Source organism: Vigna angularis, chromosome 11 (assembly GCF_016808095.1).
Source record: "Vigna angularis cultivar LongXiaoDou No.4 chromosome 11, ASM1680809v1, whole genome shotgun sequence".
In the NCBI taxonomy this organism is placed as follows: domain Eukaryota; kingdom Viridiplantae; phylum Streptophyta; class Magnoliopsida; order Fabales; family Fabaceae; genus Vigna; species Vigna angularis.
Genome location: NC_068980.1, coordinates 2,339,672 through 2,360,664, shown reverse-complemented (window position 1 = coordinate 2,360,664; position 20,993 = coordinate 2,339,672). Strand labels below are relative to the sequence as shown.

Here is a 20,993-nt window from a genome sequence, read left to right as displayed (position 1 = left end):
ATTTATTATAAATCTTATGTAAAAATAACCATTAATTTTTTATACACAAATACCTGTTGAGATTTTTTTTAACACCAAAACAAAAATATATTAAGTAGAATATTAATGGGTTAACCAAACCTGTATACATAATTAATATATGTATTATTATTCTGTATTTAAGCTTTCTCTCATTTAATCATATCTATCATAACTCATACCTATTTCAAAAGAGCATTTTTTTTTAATATTATTATAAGAAACAAAAACAAACATATCTGTCTATTCATGATTTAAAAAGGGATTGAAACACTAGTTAGAATAGGAGGAAATTGAACTGGATATTATTGGGATGAGTAAATTACATAAATGGTTGAAGAATTAAACTAACACAGTATAATTTGTTTAGGTGAACTGAATTAAACTGTCTAATATCTACATAAACTGAATTGAACCATAACCAAATTATCTCAAAATTTAAATTATCCTTATATATATAGATATATTTAAACATATATTTTAATTTTGTAACCTACATTCCAATTTCAATATTTTAGTTAGGAATATTACACTTTTTAGAAATTAAACTAAAAAACAGCCCAGTTTCAGTTTTTATTTTCAAAATAATTCAGTTTTTTTAATGTAACTAACTATCAATTTGATTCAATTAATTTTGTAAACCATAGCATATTAAATTCAAGTGAATCTTATATGTAGACAGTCACATTAAACAACATCTATGTATGTGTAGTTTACAACATACTAATTGTAACACATAAAATATTAGTTTCTTTGAAAGAAAAGTTACCCTTTTTTCACTTTGATTTAAAAAAAAAAAACACTACTTTAATCTTTCAAATGCTATCTAAACATTGTGTTTCCTTTATAAAATACTATTTAATCAAATTTAATAGATTTTAAAGATAAAGGGACTTAAAATAGGTAATCTTTTAAAAGGTATAAAACTGAATTTTGAACATTTCACATAAAAAAAACCACATTTCACCATTAGAGTATAATTAAATTACTAATTACTAATGAGTAAGTAATGAACAACTATTACGAAAAAAAAAAGACTTATGAAGAAGATTGATTTGGTATTACTTGATGATCTAAAAATACCATTTGGCATAACAGAATCTGTTGAGATAAATGAGATATATAAAGAATAAGCAGTGAGAAATTAAAGGCTCTCATTTCGGCTTAAAATTTGCAGAAACCATGGAAGGTGGCACGAGTTCCTCAAGGAGCACCATACAGGCTTGTGCTGCTTGTAAGTTCCAACGCAGGAAGTGCGGACCCAACTGCATTCTCGCACCTTTCTTTCCTCCTTATCGCCAAAAACAGTTCCTTAATGCTCACAAGCTTTTCGGAGTTGGCAAAATCACCAGCATGATCAAGCCTCTTGACCCTGTTAACAGAAACTCAGCCATCGACGCCATTATCTTTGAGTCAGATATGAGAGCCAAAGACCCTGTTGGGGGCTGCTTGAGAACCATTCTATACTTGCAATCTGTCATCGCTTCTGCAGAATCTGAACTCCAATTTCTCCTTCAACACCTTGCCTTCTTCAGAGCACAAGCTCTTGATTCCATCGCCACACCACAACCACCACCACCACCACCTTCCTCCTCCCACGACCCTTATCATCAAGGAATGTCACTTCAAGAATCAAAAGATCCGTCACAACTTCACCCACAAGAACTTGGAAATGATCCCTCACAACTTCAACAACAAGAACAACCAAAAGATTCGTTCTTTAATTACAGTTCATTGCAAGAAGATATGAACGTGTCGGACATTGACAGCTTAGTACCTTTCTCTCCGTGGCTATCGCCGCTGGATGACATCAGCCAATATCAAGATCCCTGATGGCTGCGGGTATGATCAGTGCGTTCTTTCTTGGTCTCAAGAATCCAATGATATGGTTGATGCAAGTCTAGGTGTTATGTATTCGTGTAACTGTTATTTATTTTAGATTCTTCTGAATCCATTTCCTCTTACAGGTATATTTTTCTTTCTTTCTTTCAACAAGAAACTTTCTTGGGTCATTCAAAAGTCCTTCCAGTCATCGAAATCAAATTCAAAAGTCCTTCCAATCACCATAATCACTTCTCTGTATCTGCTTGTGTTCAAAGGCTATTCAGTTTCTTGATGTGAATGAACTATACTGCATAACATGTGTCTTGCAGCCAACAGAATGTTGCCGCTGCCACCTGCTACACATGGTGATTCTATTATTAATCTTTAAATGTTAATTATTACATACCCTAATTGTAATTTGTCAGCAGTCGTTTGGGTTCGTAATCAGAGAGGAATCGGAGTCGTTCTGAACCGGAGCCGATTCAAATCCGAAGGGGAATGGTGGGTGAGGTCATGGCCCCGGTCAAGGAGAAACACTGACCAATGTTACGAGAAGCTACTGCTGAATTTGGAGGAAGGGGAAGCGGTCCATGACACCAGGGCGGCGTGGCGGCGTTAGGGCTGCTGCTGCTAGCGTTGTTTTCATGGGAGTTAAGGTTGTTTTTGTCGTTGTTAAGGTTAAGGGTGTTGGTGGCGGCGTGTAAAGGTTAGACGATGAACGGAGACTCGTGATAAAACGATGTGGCACTTTATCACCACTCATATTTCTTTATCATGTAGTTTTATTATTATGAAATTATGTCTCACTTGTTTTGAACTACTGTCTGGTTCATTCAAAGTTGGAGAAGTAATGAGCAAAACAACACCAAAACATCACGGAGTTCATGCTGTTATTTCTTTAAACAATATAGCTGAGTGATGAGTTTATGTGAAGTTAGAGAAGATTTCCAATGAATGGATGTTTGAATTCAGAATATATAAAAGTAGTGAGTCTTCCCTTTTTCTGTTCAAAGTAATTTTGGCATTAAAGAATAGAGAATAATTATTTTCCTTTTCTCAAGAAAAATATTGAACAAGGAAAGAAAAGCCCAGTATATATTATCACAGGTATGTTTAAAGAAGATTTTAATTGAAGCAATTTAAGGAAGATTTTAGTGAACGAATATAAGTAAAGTATGATCTGTAAATTTCAACTTACTTGATAAGCTTTTAAATCTATCTATTTATTAGTTACACTTCATTTCTTAATATATTAATGTAGTTATGGAAATCCATTTGATGGGGTTGAAACCTATTTTTACTTAAATTTTAAGATATTACGTTTACAACTTTGTCATAATAACATGTTTTCAATTATTAATAATAAATTTTATCTTAATATTGAAGTCTAATCTTAAATACAAAAATATTAGTAGAGTGATGATATTTTCACACCACAGAAAATATAACCATACATTTTTTATTTTCTTAACATAATATAGTAAAAATGGTTATCACTTGATATATTTTTTTATTCATGTAAGAAACAAGGTGATTGATTAAGAAAAATGAAATTTAAAGCTGTTTCAGGTAACATAAGTTTACATATAAGCATGGAGAATGCAAGTGTTTGAGAGCTTTTAGTTGGAAATATTGAGAGAAGAAAGTTGAATCTTGCAGTTGTGGAGCTGCAACTCCAGCTGCAAGTTCTTCTTCCTCTCATTTTCCAGTGCAGCCCTGAGCCTAGAAATCTCCTTCTCCTCACTATGATCAGCAGAAGCAGCAGCAGCCACTTGATCACGATCACTCTCCTCCTCTCCTCTTATTGTATTCACAAGAAACTTCACTTCCAACAGCTCTTGTTCCAAGCTCCCTTTCAGCATATTCAAAGTCGTCAACATCTTCTCCCTCTTCTTCACACCACCACCACCACTTCCTGCTTCATTTCCACCATCATTGACAAGCTCCTCCATTTTTCTCATAACACTTTCCCCTCCAAGCTCAGCCTTTTTAGCCCCCGCATCATCGTTTGGAAACACAGGATCAAGCTCCAACCCGTCTTGGTTGAAGTTCCATCCACTAATCCTTCTCTCCTTCACCAGCATGGCGGGGTCTTCATCATCATCATCATCATCGTGGCCTCCCCCATCTGCATGTTCGTTAACCTTGCTCTCCTTGTACCTTTTCTCCACACTGGGTAACCCTAAAAGCACGTTCTTGACCAGAAAATCAGTTCCTTTGCAGTTTTTAAAGAAGGGGTGTTTCAGCAACTTATCAGCAGTGGGTCTTTTGGAAGGATCTTGGTCCAGACAAGAAGCCACCATGTCCTTGAACGCCTTGGAGAACTTATTCCCGTTCCCCTTTCTATATTTATCCAAATCGGAGAACCGAAACCGCTTGGTGATCTTGAGCATCATGGACTTTGAAGGTGGAAGATGGGAGAGAGGAGGCCTTCCATGCGCGAGCTCCAAAGCGGTTATCCCAAAGGACCATATATCAGCCTTGAAACTGTACCCTGTATGCGAGTGAATCACCTCCGGAGCCATCCAATACGGCGTGCCTGCAACATCGGTGAACTTGAGAGAGGAACACGTGGAGGACTCGTAGATGGAAGCCGACACGCCGAAATCCGCGAGCTTTACCTGTCCGTTTGTGTCAACGAGGATATTCCCGGCTTTTATGTCACGGTGGAGGTGGCCCTGGCCGTGGAGGTAGGAGAGGGCATTGAGGGTGTCTCTAAGAACCACCGCGATGCAGGGCTCGGTTAAGCCGTTGGGGTGGGAGTGAGAGATGATGGATTGGAGAGATCCTGCGGCCATGAAGGGCATGACCACCCAGAGGCGGCGGTCGACGGTGAAAGAGCAGTGTGCTTTGAGGATGTTAGGGTGTGAAAGGAGGGACAGAGTTTTGGCCTCGCGACGAACGTCGTCCAAGTCGGGGCGGGAACGGTCGAGGTCTATGGATTTGATTGCGACCGCGGCGTAGTTCATGGGGATACAGATGGCTTTGTAGACGACGGCGCTGACGCCGGCGCCGATCTCGTTGAGGAGCTTGTAGGAGGAAGAGTCGAGTGGGTATTGGAGTCTTTTGGGTGGTTCTCTGAGTTGGTTGGTTGCCATGGAGAATGGAAATGAATGAATGATGCATTGTTGCATGGAGTGGTGGAGGAATTAATGGAGAAGAAAGTGAGTGATTGAAAGCGCTTTTCCTGTGACTGTTGAAGAAAAAGGAAGTGTTGCGTTGAGTTCTCCGTGCATGCATGTGAATAATCACACAGCCTTGCATATATAACCAATCGCCTTTTTCTATCACTTTGAATCACGTGAATGGATGCCATATTTTTAGTTTTTTTTCCTATGCAAATCCGAAACATATATTATGAAAATGGTAAAATTTAAAAAATTACAAAGTCTTGCCGTTTGTACATGTCACTCTTTTGTTTAATATGAAAAGTGAAAGTCATCATGTCTCTCAACAATTTTATCACGATATAATTGAGGATGCAGGACAATTTTTAATTTGTTTTCTTTAGATAAAAAGACATTCAATCAGTGAACTTTATTCGTGTTACTCAAAACTGGAATCGATTATAAGTTCCCTAATTGTTTACCATGAAATTGTTTTTTATGAAACACAAAAGTGCAATCGATTACACCTCTTTGCAGTTGATTACTAGAAGAATTTGATTCTTATTATACAGATGATATCTTGTAATTGACGAAAATTCCAATTAATTAAATAATCTGCGGCGGTGTATATGCATTAAGAAACAATCAACAATACAAAGATGTAAGAATTATTGATGAAATGGACATGTCCTCCTATATTGTGGTCGTAAAAATATTTTTGAGTTTATCCAAAATTGATTGATCCATTTCGTTATAAATTCAAGTAGTAGACCAATTTCATTTAGTAGGGATGAAATTGGACTTGATAAGCCTAATTTATATATGGTGTCGAGACTATAAATATAATGTGTGCAATGCAATGGTACATAAGTCATACTATTCCGTATATTTCACCTTTAAAAAAAAGCGTCTGATGATGAGTTAACAATTTTTTTTTCTTAATTCATGCTATTATTATTTTAAAAGAAATAAAGTAAATTGTTTTTTTTTAAATATGCCACAACAACCTCCTCACCCACAACCCTACCATGACCCTCATAGGTCTTCCTTTAATTACTTTCAATATCTACATCAAATGTTTGGATATGGACATTGGGAGTAAAATGTCCCACCTCACTCATCTACCATCAAGTTCTTACCTCTTATGACAAATTTTCACCAACATTAACCTTCAGTGCAAGTCCATCACATATGATTGTTCTTTCACAATGATCCACCATCCGCATTCCATGTAGGTTCTTCATTACAGTATTTTTATCATTTTACAATGTCTCACCAACCGTCAAAACATCCAAATCAATCGATTGAAACTGAAGAAAGTGATGAAGACAATGAATCTCACAAATAAGAACAACAAACACAACCTTAAAAACAAATAACACAAAAAACTTGTGACATTGAAAGACATAGATAACAAATATCATTATAAAATACTTGTTTGATAAACAACAATGTACTTTTGTTGTAATAAATGTACATTTTTTATGATTATTCAGACTATTATTATTCATGTCACATCAAGTACTTTATTTGGTGCATTATAAAAACTTACACATACATAACTTTCATCCATTCACCACATTTTTTGATACACTTATTTTGCTTAAGTTAACTCAAGCACAAACCCATCACTACATGGATAATTTTGCCGCGCATATGTTTAGCGACACATAAAACCTATCAAATTCATACTTGACAGTCTTATTTGCAAATGGCGAAATGAAGGAGTATGAAGATGGTGTGCAATTTATTCGTCAAAAGTCCTAAATTGTTTCACATATCATACAACTTCTTCAAAGAAATATTTTGCAGAAGTTGTTAGAGATCAACAAACACATCCATCAACAAGTTGTATTTTCAAAAATCTATAATGATTGTAGAAGGACACATAACATAGGAAGTTATTGAAACAGGAACAAATTGTGTTACAAATCATACATTATAAGTTTCAATTTTCTATCAACACAATAATGAAATTATAGGTTACCTGGTAGAAATTTATTGAAGAAATATTTTTTCTTATGAATCCAACTGTGTCTCATCCCAACATCACCCCTAATACTTTATTTTGGTGATCCTTTTAAAGTTAGAGACATGATAAAAAGTTAATGTAGTTATAGATTCAAATTCACATAAGAAAATGTAAGGTGACAAAAACCTAAAGCTTTACAGAATCTTGTGCTGAAGTTTTCACATACATTGTTTGTTTTGGATGTAAAGACGAAGAATTAAAGAAAAGAGCACTCGATTGAGATACATTGTTTCAACCACCAACAACAAATTTTACTGTTTCAACACATATTTGATGATGAACCACATTCATGAAGCAAACATCACATAATTCACCATAACCCTGCACAAATTTGATCAAGGAGGAACTGATAAGAAGCACATCAATCCCCAAAATAATACCAAAAAAACTGAAACCCCAAATCCATAGGATGAATACAATAAATCACAACCTAGTATGGCGTGAGAGGAACACTAAGGGTGTGTTCACTTGGAGGAGAGGATTTGGCGGAGAGTGAGTTGATGAATTTGGGAGGATTTGAGGGTGAATTTTTTGTTGTTTGTTTGAGTGGATTTGGAGGTAATTGAGAGTGGATTTAGAAGTAAAGTTTATGAGAATTAGTGTAGGATTTGATTGATGTGATAAATAAAAAAAAATTTGTTTAATGGATAGAAATAGAAGATTACCAAAATACCTCTAATTATTAAAGTAATATAAAATGATAATTATTAATGTTATAATTAGTAAAAATTGAAGATTTTAATTGATAAAAATTGAAGATTATTAAAATATCTTTAATATAAAAATAATATAAAACTATAATTATTAATATTATATATAATTCTAAAAATTATTATAAGAAAAGAAAAAAATAAAAATTAATTTTTAACATAAAAAATTGTATTATTATTATTACTATTTATTATTATAATAACAATTAATAATAATAATAATAATATTATTATTATTATTAAAGCATAGGGAAAATTACACCAAATCCCTTCAAATCTCTCCTAACATGAGAGATGAGAGTAGGTAAACAATTCCGTTTTTTCATCCGGAGCATCACCTTCATTTCTTTTCAAGCGAACAAAAAAAATCCTATATTTCCATCTTCTTAAATTCCATTTACAGTGAAATTCGCTCAAACCAACAGAACATAAGACCAGGAGTATATATAGAATTTTATTAATATCTAAATTTTAACTTAGGTTAAATTATATTAAAATTTTAACTTTCAAATGTTTAATGTTTGTTTTAATATATAATTTATTTTAAATTATATTGTATTTTTTTAACATGTTTAATTTGCTTTATACAATTTATGTTTAATTTGCTTTATATAATTTGCTTTATATGCATTATTATTAAAAAATTAATTATTTTTTCATAATTATATTTATTTTCTGAATTTTTCATAATTATATTTATTTTAGGAAGAAGTCATCATTTTTCATATATAAACACAAGAATATGTATGTTATTCTCTTTTCCACAATATTTATTAGAATAATATATATTTCTCATTAAAAATTACGTACACTATTAGAATAATATATATATATATATATATATATATATATATATATATATATATATATATATATATATATAGATATATAGATATAGATATTTTTAAGATAGATATGAATAAAAATATAAACATTTTCAACTTTAGTTTCTTTATTCATCACTGTAATTTAATATAAAAAACTGTGTTGTACACATTTTATATTTTGATATTTTTAATCTATAGTTACATATACAAATGACTTCTTTTAAAGAATTATTTTTCTTTCTCAAATTTGATAAGAAATTTTATTAAATTATGTTAACATAATAGATAAATATATTTAAAAAAAAATCTGCAATAGTAGCAATGGTAAGAATTAAAAGGTGAGTGAGTATGTGCAGTTGGTCTTAAGAAACGTAGAAGGTGGTCTGAGAAATGGAATGGAAAGATAAAGAAGAAGGAAATACTGACACGTGTCACGGTGTTTAAAATCGGATGCGAACCTATTTATATTCTTCTCTTTATTCTCCCCTTCTCGTCCGCCACTTCTCTCTCCTCGCCATTCCACTCAGCTCTCACTCTTCACCTTCATCACAAACCCTAGCCTACAATTTTCCATGGTTCCTCTCCATCTCCTCCACTGAACTTTCCTTCAAATCGCTTCTCAAAGGAGAATTATAGGAGACACTCTGGGATTCTACTCAAACTAACATTCGTCATGGCAGCTTCCGCCACCAGCCAGGTTTACATAGATGTAATTGAGGATGTCATGGTCAAGGTTCGTGACGAGTTCGTCAACAACGGAGGGCCTGGGGAGGAAGTTCTCAAGGAGCTTCAAGCTGTAATTAAATTATCATCTCCACCTCTTTTATTTTTATATGTCCACGATTTACTTTCAATCTCTATATATGAATAAATAAATCTGATTATTTGATGTTTATACACCTATTTTGAACGTGTATTGATTTTGATTTAGTCCGGAAGATTTTTTTATTCTTTCTGGACTGGTTCCTTCATTTAGGGTTTGGATCGGATCGATTGTTTTTTATGGTCTTTTTTTTTTTAATATTACTTTTATTGGCGGTGTTAAAGATGTTCATCCTTCTTCTTTTGTTTGTAATTTGTGTAGATGTGGGAGTCAAAGATGATGCAGGCGGGGGCTGTGCTGGGTCCCATAGAAAGGTCAACTGCAGCTAAGCCAACTCCCGGTGTTACTCCGGTTCATGATCTTAACGTGCCGTACACCGAGGAGTATGAGACTCCTACTGCTGAAATGCTTTTTCCCCCTGTGAGTTTTGATCCATAGTTATGACTTCAAGTAGTGATGTCTCCTTTTAATGTTCTGTTATGAGTTAAAATTATTGGATAGTTGATATGCACTTCTTAACGTGCAGACTCCCTTGCAAACTCCGATACAAACCCCTTTGCCTGGAACTGGGGATAACTCAACCTATAACATTCCTACTGGACCAAGTGACTACCCCTCTTCTGGAAATGATACAGGAGGAAATGCTGATGTAAAAGGAGGAAGACCTGCTACATATATGGTAAAGCTCATTTTGCTGGCTGGTCTCATGATATATCATAAAAGTGTTTTCAATATACATTGTCAAATTAATTTTTTTCATTTCCTCCCAGTTATATATATCTCAAACAATGACACACACCTAAAAACACTATAGCATCTTAGTGCATGGCCACCATTCTAATAATCAAATTGAATAATTTATTTATTATACTATATACCTATAAATGGTTAAGTATTTAAAAATTAATCAAAATTTATGGCATATTTTTAATCAACAATTAGAAATCATATGTTTTAAGCAAACTCAGTAAGTAACAACTGAAGTCAAGGAAATAAAACGGTTTAAAATACATCATAGTTCAAATACAAGTCATAATAAGAAACATGGGTGAATGTTACACAGAAAATAACATGGGTAGAGGATTCAGAGTACAGAAATGGGTAGACGGTTCAGAGTACAGAAATGAGTGGCGGGTGTCACCAGAAATACCAACAGAGAGAGGTTGGTTTAGTCAAACAGTATGGGTGATAGACGGTAGAAGTTTGGGAAATCATAGTAGTCAATCATAAATTGCAGTGGGAAGTGGCTGGCCTTGAAAGTGCTATAGCTGCTGTTTTGAAGTTTATAGATATTACATAAATTATGCTACAAAAACTCGCGTTAACCTTTTTTTTAATAAAAAACTAAAATTAAAGAATATTCATGGGGGACATATGAGTGAAATCATTACTGTTGATCAATGGGAAGACAACAATGCCCAGTTAGAATAATAAAAAATTAGAAGGTAGATCTTAGAAGAACTAAAGACTAGGGAGCTCATGAACATTAAATAAAAGATACATTACAAAAATTGGTAGTGGTGAAAGAAGAAAGGATAGACAATGTTGTATGATACAGGAGTTGACTGGAACATAAACGACCTTTCAGGTAAGTAGCTGAAAAATGCTTTGTAATGTCAACAATCTTGATGAAGAAAGGTGGGCGTCATCTTGGAGTGATGTTTTAGGTTCCGAACTTATAATATGGGCTTGTCCCACAAAACTGGCTGGACTTGTAAGTTAAGAAACTACCTAAGTCTTACATTGGCCATATCTCTCTTGTTGATATGGGATCTAAACAGTTCCCATCACGCCCCAAAACTGGACATTTTGAGTGTAGACAACTGCTGTAGCCCAATAACACCCTGTCATGTGTAGGAGTGGGCATTAAAGGTTCACTTGTTATGATAGAAAGAGGGAGAGAGAGAAAGGAAGGAGTAAGGAAAGAGTAAGGAGGGAGGGAACTGGTTTGGTTGAGAAGAAAGGAGATGAGAGTGCAATAATTGATGCAATGAGTGGTGGCTTGTCTTGCTGCTGAAAAATGAGAAGAAAAGGGAGGAAAGTCCAATATAATTTATTATAAGTGTAACATAATCAATTATGTTGGGTTTTTAACATTTTTTAGAGTTGAAAACATCCCCATAATCAATTCTAGGAGGCTTGTAATCAATTACGGGGCTATTTTTATTTATTTTTTGTTTTATTTTATTTTATTTTAATAGTTTTAATAATAATGAGCAATTAAATAATAATAATAAATTATTAATAATGAATCAAAACAATATTTCTTCCTCCTATTTCTTTCCAACAAAACAACTCTTCTTTTCATTTGTTTGCAACATCTTCCTCTTCCGCTCTCAACTTCTTTCATTTCTACCAAACAGAGCAATAGAGTTGTTTAGGGTTGAATCAATGATGGGTGTCCTAATGATGAATCAATGATAAGTTATAATACAATCTTAAAATTTTGGCATAGGGCTTAAGTTTACCCAACGAAAATGACTTGCAAGCTGATGATTGCCCAAGTTTAATAAGGACTACATTAGCCATGTCTCTAGTTAATGAGATTAAACACTCACGGTAGGTGGAAATTGGGTTTCTGATAAGATTAAATGAAAATGGAGGTGGAATTCTGATATTCTCCCGGTAAAACATCAAACGATACCAAATGACACCGTTCCATCATGAGGAGAATACTGGCAGAGATATTGTGATATCACCACAGAATGTGTGCTGCTACAGCCACTATAATTAACTTCTCTACAACAGGCTCCGCAGTAGTGGCTAGTGGGTGTGATGCAGTGTAACTTAATATGGTGGTACTATGTGGGAAACAACATAAAAATAGGAGTTTTTTAAATTCGTAAGGGGGGTATGTCAACTTTGCCCCTTTAAAAACACCAAAAGTTATTCTGTTGAGTGAAAAATAGGTATTTAAAACCATGCTTCTTTTTGGACGCAATTGTAGCCATTATTTGAAAATGAACTACCATTTTGACTTTTTATTTGCCCTGGGTCGCCCTTCACTGCTATAGTGTTATTTATAACTTTGTTTAAGTTTCTCAAATGCCATTATCAATTTATGCTATTCTTTTAATCCATAGCTATTATTCAGTGGCTTAACTATTCTGTTTAAATCATTGGCATGGACTTTTTTTAAGGTGTACATTAATGTTGTCTTTGTAAACTTCTACAGCAACCTCCTTCTCCTTGGATGAACCCGAGGCCTTCACTTGATGTCAATGTTGGTGAGTGTCTTTTATATTCAGGATAAAGTGTTTAATCTAATGGTTTTGCAGTAATAATGGTTTGTATTACTGTAGCTTATGTGGAAGGGCGGGATGAGGCAGACAGAGGAACTTCTAATCAACCTCTGACACAGGTAAGCAAGTCAGTTAGGACTGATAGAAGAATGCTTTCTCTGATGTCAAAATTCAGAGAGACCTCATCATGGTCGGGTTATTTTATAGAGCCAGCTATTTGTGTTACTATTGTTGCAAAACACGTTGTAGGTATTTTTGTCTGGAATGTCATTTTACTCATGCTTTAAAAAATTGTAGGACTTCTTTACAATGTCGTCAGGGAAGCGTAAGCGCAATGATTTGACTTCTCAATATAATGCTGGTGGATATATACCTCAACAAGATGGAGCTGGGGATGCTGCACTGGGAGTTTTTGAAATTGAGGTACTTGTTTCTGTATCGATTGGCATCATTTATATCAGCAGGATATTTGTATGCAGTTTGTAAGCTGTGTTTAGTGATGTTAATGGTTTAAGTTACTGTCTTTATTACTTTTGGTTTCATTGTAAACTATATTTTTTACTGAATGGGAGCGAGGATATACTGCTTTATAATTAGTTTGTTGGTTTTCACACTTCTCTTTCTCCCTTCTTTAGGGGGAGGGGTTGTGATAGGATATGTAATTTGTATGTTAGGAGGAAACATATAGAGAAGTAGTTGTTAGGTTGAGTGAGACTTCCTATATATAGTTTGGGGGTCTTTGTATGCAGGGACGTTTTTTGAAAGTTTGGAGAATTGTTGACAGGATCATTGGCATCCTGTGTGAAGGGAACATTATCCCTTGGATGCATTCCGGCTGTACTTGTTGCCTAGAATCAATAATACAAAATCTATTCAGTGAGTATAGGTGGTTGCAGTGGTTTTCCTGGTATCCTCTATCTAGAAACCTAACAGGTTGAGACAAGATGGGACATGGGGGATGGTAAAAGTACATCTTGCCACCCCTGTTTTGAGGTACTTTCCTTTCCCCTTCTTTTCCGGAATGGGGGTTGCCAATAGTTGGCAACTGAGTGATTACTGATGGAGAGGGCAACCGTTGCTGTAGCTACCTATGTTGCATCTGTCAATTTTGAAAAAATGCATAGATTATGAGGAAATCTCTGAAGGGTTTTCAAACAAATTTCTGACAGCTTTCCATGAAAACAAATGAATAATGATTCAAATTACATCAAAACTATGAAGCCCAACTCCCAAAGTTTTACCCCAAAATAAAATCCTTAGAATGACATTCCTTTTTTGTTCAGTTTATTTCTACCTAAGGATTGATTTTTCACAATGATAATGTTTCTCCTTGCTGGTTTTTCCTGCTGTTTATTTTTAAGCAATCTTTCTCATTGTTATTTTTGTTGCCCTTTTCTCTATTTAGTTCCTGCTTCTACCTCTTTCTTGTGCATTGAACTATTGTACAAGCACTCGAGTATGGTCAGTCTAGTCTATAAAGTATTTTTCTGTTAGGATCTTCAATTGTAGTTATAATTGATTTTCTTGCGTCCTGTATCACTCTGGCTTGTAGAAAGAAATTTTCCTTTGTAGTAGTTTCTAAAGATAGCATAATGATTCAGGTAGTTTCTCTCTCGCATTAAAACTCTTCATGAGATAGTATTTTTCTTGGAAATTTAATACCTTATTTTGGTCAACAGTTTTATAATTTTTGGGGCTTTTTATTCTGAAACCAAATTATTCAACTCTTCAAGAACGTGGGTTATGATTTCCGTGCAATTGTTTGATATTCTAGGTCGAGTGGAATTTATTACTATCTGTCCACCTGGGAGCTGCTATATAATATTGTAGTATTTACCAACTTTAAGAGTCTCATAAAAATTGTCCTCAAATTTTTTATTTTTCAGACTTGTTTTACTGCCATCTCAAATCTCAATATGAAAGTAATAATTGTTGACTGTCACAATGATCCACAGAATAGACATTTTCATCAGATAGCTTTATTGAGAATTTAAAATTCCTAGCTTCTTGCCTATTCCACTCTTGTACCGAATATATATTGTTCTGTTGGTTTTTAAACACACACAAGGAAGTGAATTATCTGTCAGTTAATTTCATTTACTTGTTTGGTTGATGGAAAAATTGTTCAGTTACTGAACTCTTGGATATCTATCAATTAGGTAAATGGAGGGGATATCTCCATTAATTCACATCACACTATTTCCAAAGGGAAAATGCAAGCGGATGTTGAGAGGTTGACTACTAGAATTCCTCAACTTGATGGACCAGCTCCTTACGATGATGAGATTGGTACTCCAAATGTGAGTAGTGATATTTGTCCCCTCTCATTCCTACACTCATGATATCATTTAAATAAACACTTTTGTTTTTTTTCCCTCCACACCAAGAATTGCATTTACTTTGTTTACTTGTTCTAATCTTTTGTTGTCCCTTATAATTTTGTGAAAAAGACATACCATCTCTCTTAGTTCTTGGTAGATAGATACCCGGGCTTTTTATTTTTGCAATTAATAACCACATTCGATGTTAAGGTTTCAATAGGCACTTTATTTATATTTGATGAGCTCTTATTAATTATTTGAATTATTCTATTGGTGCAAAACTATTTCCGTAATTACTGAGTAGTGCGAAACAACACAGTTTTAAGTTCTGCCATTTACATGAGTGTCTGTTAATGAGCTACATCTTCCCTTATTCAAAATTGGACAAAATAGTAAATCCAAGGAACTATATTGAAGGGGTTGATTTTAATTTCAAGATGAATTTTGTAATATACTAACATGTTTGTAATTTGGAACATGAATTAGTTGCTTATTAGTTACGGGGATTGATTTTTAGTTGCTAACTTCATGCTACTTATGGAACTTGAAAACCTCAAATAATTGGATAGACTAATGTATAGCCAGAGGAGAGCAAACGGGGACTAGAAAATTCTACCTAACTCTGCAGTTACTATTTTTTAGTGTTTAAATTGCATTATGCTTCATTTGGCACTTCCCTACTCCACGTCTCGCGTTCCATCATCTTGGTTTGTTTCATCCTTTGGCAGATGTACAACTACGAAGTGTTCAGTGATGACTACAATATTTCTAATACACCAGCTCCTCCTGGTAAGTCAACAATGTGGAAAATTTTTATGGCTTATCATTATATATATTTTAATACGTCACATCTGCTGATTCTTTTTCCTTTATTAATTATTAGAAGTGCCAGTTAGCACCCCTGTTCTCTTGGCTCAGAATGAGGTGGGAAATGATGAGGATGATGACGACGATGAGCCTCCACTAAATGAAGAAGATGATGACGAATTGGATGACATGGAACAAGGAGATGACCAAAATACACATCATCTTGTTTTGGCCCAGTTTGATAAGGTAACAACTTCCCTACACTCTGGACTGGATTTGTAGGTAGTGTGGTTCAGGGTTGGATAAATTATTCTCTAAAATGGGGTCTATCTTGCTCAAAATTTAGGTGACACGTACCAAGAGCAGGTGGAAATGCACACTAAAGGATGGCATCATGCACATAAATAATAAGGACATTCTCTTCAACAAGGTTTGTCACTGTTGAAGGAGAACATGTAATGTTATTTTCTATTTTTCCAATGTAATCTATCGAATTGTCATACATCTGCAGGCGACAGGAGAGTTTGAATTCTGACTTGTTGGAGGTGGTGCTTTCGTGAAGCATGATTCAGAGATGTCGTTTAGTGCTTCATCATCTTTCTTTAATTATACTTGTTAAGCGAATGTTTCAGGAAGAGGAAAATCCTTTTACCTTTTCGAGACTGTTTTGATGTTGGCCTCTTGTACATAGAGAGAATGAGCAATTTTTGGCCTTTACCTGATTACAGACACGGGCATTTCCTTGAGCCCAGCAATTGTAGTATGTGGTTCCTTTAGTTCTGTATACTTCGTCGATTTGGTTAATTTAGCAATCTTTTGTATGATAATGATAGTTAATTTTAGCATAAACTTCATCCAGACCTCCCAGCTAAAATGTGGCTTGGTATTTTAAGAACTTTTGTCCTTGCCGACACCCTTACTCTTCCAGAGTCATCCTATCTTCCATCTGCATCATGAAGATCTTTTGTTTTTTTTCCTTTAGGTTAGAAATTGTTCTTGTCTGTACATTCTACGAGTTTCAAAGAGCTACCAAACGTATTCGTTAGGTTCAATAGACATGTTTTCCAACAATATCAGTTACCTTTTCAAAAGTCCAGCACGACCAAGGAGATCAACCATGCACGAGTAATGATTTACATCGGTTCAATCCTAAGCTTTCTGACATTCCGACCAAAATCGTTGCGACCAGCCGAAACGAAATATGTCTGGCTTCTTACCAAACCATGAGATTAAATCTCTCTCCTTAATGCTATCAAACACGATGTGTCGCTCTTCTACTCAGAATGCACTTGCTTTCACAATCATACTGAAACCATTCCTTGGATTATTGATTGAGGGCAATGGATCATGTGTAATTATTTTTCAAATGCATTCTTTTTATGCCCTTGATCTTATTATCGTAAACTCTCCACTAGAAAACACTCTGGGTGTTGTCAATTTTTCTTCTCTTATTTATATCCATTCTTCTACTTTTAATCTATACTCACAATGCTCATCCACAACTCCTATGAGGCTAACACTACGCCCTTGTTTCTGCCATTTGTGAGCTTCAATAACTCATTTACTTCAAGATTGTTTGGTTTTTTTCGGTTCTCTAAATAGTAATCAATTAAGTTTTTTATGAGCACAATGAACATTTTAATATTTGAATTCTCTGCGAAAAGGTCAATCCTAATCCGATTAAGTTTTTTACTGGTGCCTTCGTCCTTCCAACTTTACTAGGATATTTTCTCCTCTATAGTATTACAAAGTCTTCGTTTCAAACTAGGAATAATGAACATTCACTGTCAACTTATATGAACTCTCAACAATAATTTGTCGTTGGCTTTCTTTTCTCTTTACTTTTTCTTATTTCACCTTTTGTTTTGACGCTTTTTTACTTTGTTCCTATAGTGATAACAGTTTCCTTTCAATGGACTCTTTCTTTCTTTTCTTTGAAACTCTTAGGAATTGGGTTCTTGAGTTTTGTAAATCGAATTGGGTTCGATTAAATTGTAAAAAAATAATTCCATTAAAATAGTTCTTTTTATCCAACAATAGCAACTCATAAGTTTCATTTCAAAAAGTTTTACAGTTGAGAATTTCAATTATATTAATAACGTTGCGAAAACAATTATCAAACAATTTTTTAAATGTGGTTCTCATGCTTAAATATTTATCCATGTCATGGAAATGAAATGTTGTGTTTGAGATTTAACTGGAATTGGTTTTACATGTCAAAATCACGGAAAATGCAAAGTTTTTTGCATTTACTGGAGTTTTTTTTTTCACAGGAATTTAAAGCCACCAATAATAATTAAAAATTTAGAACATCAATAATTTTTCATACATACAAATTAAACACTTGTTCACATAATTTAGAACTAGATGTCTTTGTCTCAGAAAATCAATTCTGATTTAAATTTTATGTTACTTGCATTTTTTAAACTAAACAATGCGATTTGATAATAAATAGATAGGAACACGGTCTTAATCTTCATCAAGCTCTCGTTATACTAAAAGGGTTTGGTTTAATTTTCACAATATAAATTCAACCCCACTATAATAGTATTATCTTGATAAATTAAAAATAAATCCATTCTCATACAAAGTTAACTTTTGTGGACTATAAATAAGTCACCATTTAAAATATAATTAATTAATTTTAAAATTATTCTGTCAAAGTCACTATATAAAGATAATTAATTTTAAAAACATCGAACCTCAAGTTGATATATCATAATTAGAGACTTTTAGGTATTTCAAAACACCGTGTTATTATATTTAATTTATTTCCACTCATATTTTTCTTAATCAAACCCTTAATTTCTACTTGAAGATGTGTAAAGAATTCCGTGACTATTATTTAGATGACATTTGTAAAATTTGCAGGAAAAGGGCACCTGAAGGCGAAGGTGGTCCCTACGTAGGAAAAGGAAGCAAAGCACAATAATTGAAGAGAAGAGCAAATAGTAAATAGAAGAAAAAAGTTGCAGAATTTAACGAAGTGGTCACTGCCACCATTGGTTGCTGCTTTTCAAAGAGATAAGCTTTATCACAACTTAACTTAATTGGAACATTACACATCCCTCTAACCACCACAACAACCAAACAAACTACCCCTTAATGCTTCTTCTGCTACACTACACTCCAAATTCTAACAAATAATTATTTCAACCAATCAAAATAGTTTACACTAAAAACTAGTAAAAATGTGGTTATTTAGTCCTTTTCTGTCAATACTTAGACCTGTTTTTCCTACCTAGTTTACTCATTTTGAATCATTTTATTTTAGGTCACACTCTTCACAATTAAAATTATTATTGTCTCTGTCGGTGGTGCAAGCCATGCAATTTCAAAATAAATAAATTTAAAAAGCAAAAGAACCAAAAGGTGTGGACACTCATGCTGATCTTTTCCACTAATGATTAGCCAGATTAAATGCGATTATCCTACAAATATTTTACATTGCCACACCCCTACAAGAATAATAATTGCAACCGGTGCCGTATTATAAATAATAAATAATAAATATGGAACGAGTTAAAATGATAGAAAAATGGAAACCTGTGTAGCAAAAAAATAGTGGTAGTAGTATACATTCAACATGCTAACAACTGTCAGTCACCGACTGAAACGCCGTTGCCATTTACACGCATTCAAGTAATTTATGAATATGAACAAATTCTCCAAAAATATACCAAAATAAAATTAAAACCAAAGAGAAAAAAAAAGAAAAAACGATCAAGACAATTAACACAGTACACACCTCTGTTGTTGTGTTTTTGTGTACATGCAGATCAAATCGTCCATTTCCAGATCTTAAACCTAACATCCACGTTGCACTTCGCGTTCGAAGTGGACGCCGTCGCCGGTTTCTTGCCGGAGGGAAGATTCACTCTGATTCCGTCGCAGGAGACTCTGATTCCGACCTTTGGGGTTTTCAATTTTCCCATTTTGGCCTTCACTTTCGTTTCCAAATTCACCTCCAGTGGCAACCCGTTCTTGTTCTTCATGCTGGACTTCAATCGCGACGCGTCGTCGCTCTGGAGCGCGCTGCCGGTGCTCACAATGGAGGTTTTGATGAGCGTGGTGTTCTTCTTGCCGTGCAGGAAGGCAGGGACGATGCCATCGCCGACGTCGACGTCGCCGGAGAGGATGGAGATGGAGGTGGGGTCGTAGGCGAAAAGGATCTTCTTGTTGGGATTGGTGGCGGATACTGTGACGTCGAACCGGGAGTTAAGGGTGGAGGAGGCGGTGAGGTTCAGGTACGAAAGTTTCAGCGACGTCACGGTGAAGGTAGGGCGGTGGGGGCGGTAGAGCAGGTAGAACACAGTGCCAGCGATGCCGATCAGGAGGAGTAAGACAAGCACGGTGAGGATCAGCCAGAAGCAGAAGGTGCAGCAGCACCCGCGCTTGCTCCGCCTCCGGTGGTGAGGCTGCGGGCGGTAGGTGGGGCGGGTGGCGCCGTAGAGTTGTGCCTTGGTCGCCGGGAAAGCGGGGTTGGCGGCGGCTGCGGCAGGCTTTGCCGAAGGGTACACCCTGTCTGTCATGGCGATGGTGTTAGTGTTTTTGGTTTAACTAACGTTGTTGTCGGTGAAATGAAAAGAGAAAGATGTTTTAAGAAGAGAATGAGGAAAAAAAAGATCTTTTTTTTCCTTTTTCTTTTGGGTTTGTTGACTAGAGAGAGAAACGCGAAGTCTGAGAAGGTGGTGGTATTGCACTATGAGAAGTGAGAGTGGGAGAGAGGGATTTAATGTTTAATGGGTTATTAAGAGGTTGTTTAGTAATAAATAAGGATTAAACAGTGATTAGAAGTTGGAGAAGGTGGGGTTAGATGAGAGAGATGGTAACGTTCTAACAACACCCTTTAGCTGGATCCAGCTCTCTCAATTTTGGCGCGTGCGTACAAATGCAGCAACAAAATGCTCTTCACGCTTAATTTCTAAATCTCCTTCATTAGTCAGCATCACCATCGTACTTAAGGTCAACTTGTTTTTCTCCCACCTAATTAAAATTTCAATTGGGATTTGACCAAAGAAATTAAAGACACATTCAATGACATTTACGATTATGTTTTAGACAACTATTTTCTTTTTCATATTACTCACCCACCACCCAATCAATTAAATCACTAATATGCATACTCGTTACTTTTTCTTTTTAATTATTTGGCAATTATTTAAGAACATTAATCCTTGATAATTAAATAGTATTAATTGCAAGGAAAATAAAATGTTGGGTGTAGGGGAGTGAATGCAACGCGCCTGTAGAGAAAGTGGAGGTTTGAGAATTAGGGTATA

General features: G+C 34.8%; 4 protein-coding genes across 5 annotated transcripts; 2 read left to right on the top strand and 2 right to left on the bottom strand.

Annotated features, from left to right (window-relative positions):
• The first annotated feature begins 1,200 nt into the window (after positions 1–1,200).
• Positions 1,201–2,785, top strand: LOC108332951 (LOB domain-containing protein 22). Its single transcript, XM_017568252.2, has one exon. It carries the CDS (start codon positions 1,201–1,203, stop codon positions 1,849–1,851), a length of 651 nt encoding a protein of 216 aa, XP_017423741.1. The 3' UTR covers positions 1,852–2,785.
• A 537-nt stretch (positions 2,786–3,322) lies between these two features.
• Positions 3,323–5,042, bottom strand: LOC108333469 (serine/threonine-protein kinase BLUS1). The gene has a single exon (XM_017568923.2). The coding sequence runs from the start codon at positions 4,974–4,976 to the stop codon at positions 3,462–3,464; it is 1,515 nt and encodes a 504-aa protein (XP_017424412.1). The 5' UTR covers positions 4,977–5,042; the 3' UTR covers positions 3,323–3,461.
• Positions 5,043–8,961: 3,919 nt separating this feature from the next.
• On the top strand, positions 8,962–16,538 carry LOC108334283 (transcription initiation factor IIA large subunit). Of its 2 annotated transcripts, none has more exons than XM_052870430.1 (11): positions 8,962–9,314; positions 9,603–9,761; positions 9,868–10,020; positions 12,517–12,568; positions 12,644–12,702; positions 12,881–13,006; positions 14,743–14,883; positions 15,633–15,693; positions 15,791–15,957; positions 16,058–16,141; positions 16,223–16,538. In XM_052870430.1, exons 1-11 carry the CDS (start codon positions 9,192–9,194, stop codon positions 16,244–16,246), a joined length of 1,149 nt encoding a protein of 382 aa, XP_052726390.1. In that variant the 5' UTR covers positions 8,962–9,191; the 3' UTR covers positions 16,247–16,538. The 2 variants fall into 2 exon arrangements, with proteins under 2 accessions (XP_052726390.1, XP_017425530.1); XM_017570041.2 differs by having other exon boundaries at positions 8,972–9,314; positions 15,788–15,957.
• A 2,724-nt stretch (positions 16,539–19,262) lies between these two features.
• On the bottom strand, positions 19,263–20,494 carry LOC108333185 (NDR1/HIN1-like protein 13). The gene has a single exon (XM_017568550.2). The coding sequence runs from the start codon at positions 20,241–20,243 to the stop codon at positions 19,491–19,493; it is 753 nt and encodes a 250-aa protein (XP_017424039.1). The 5' UTR covers positions 20,244–20,494; the 3' UTR covers positions 19,263–19,490.
• Positions 20,495–20,993: the final 499 nt, after the last annotated feature.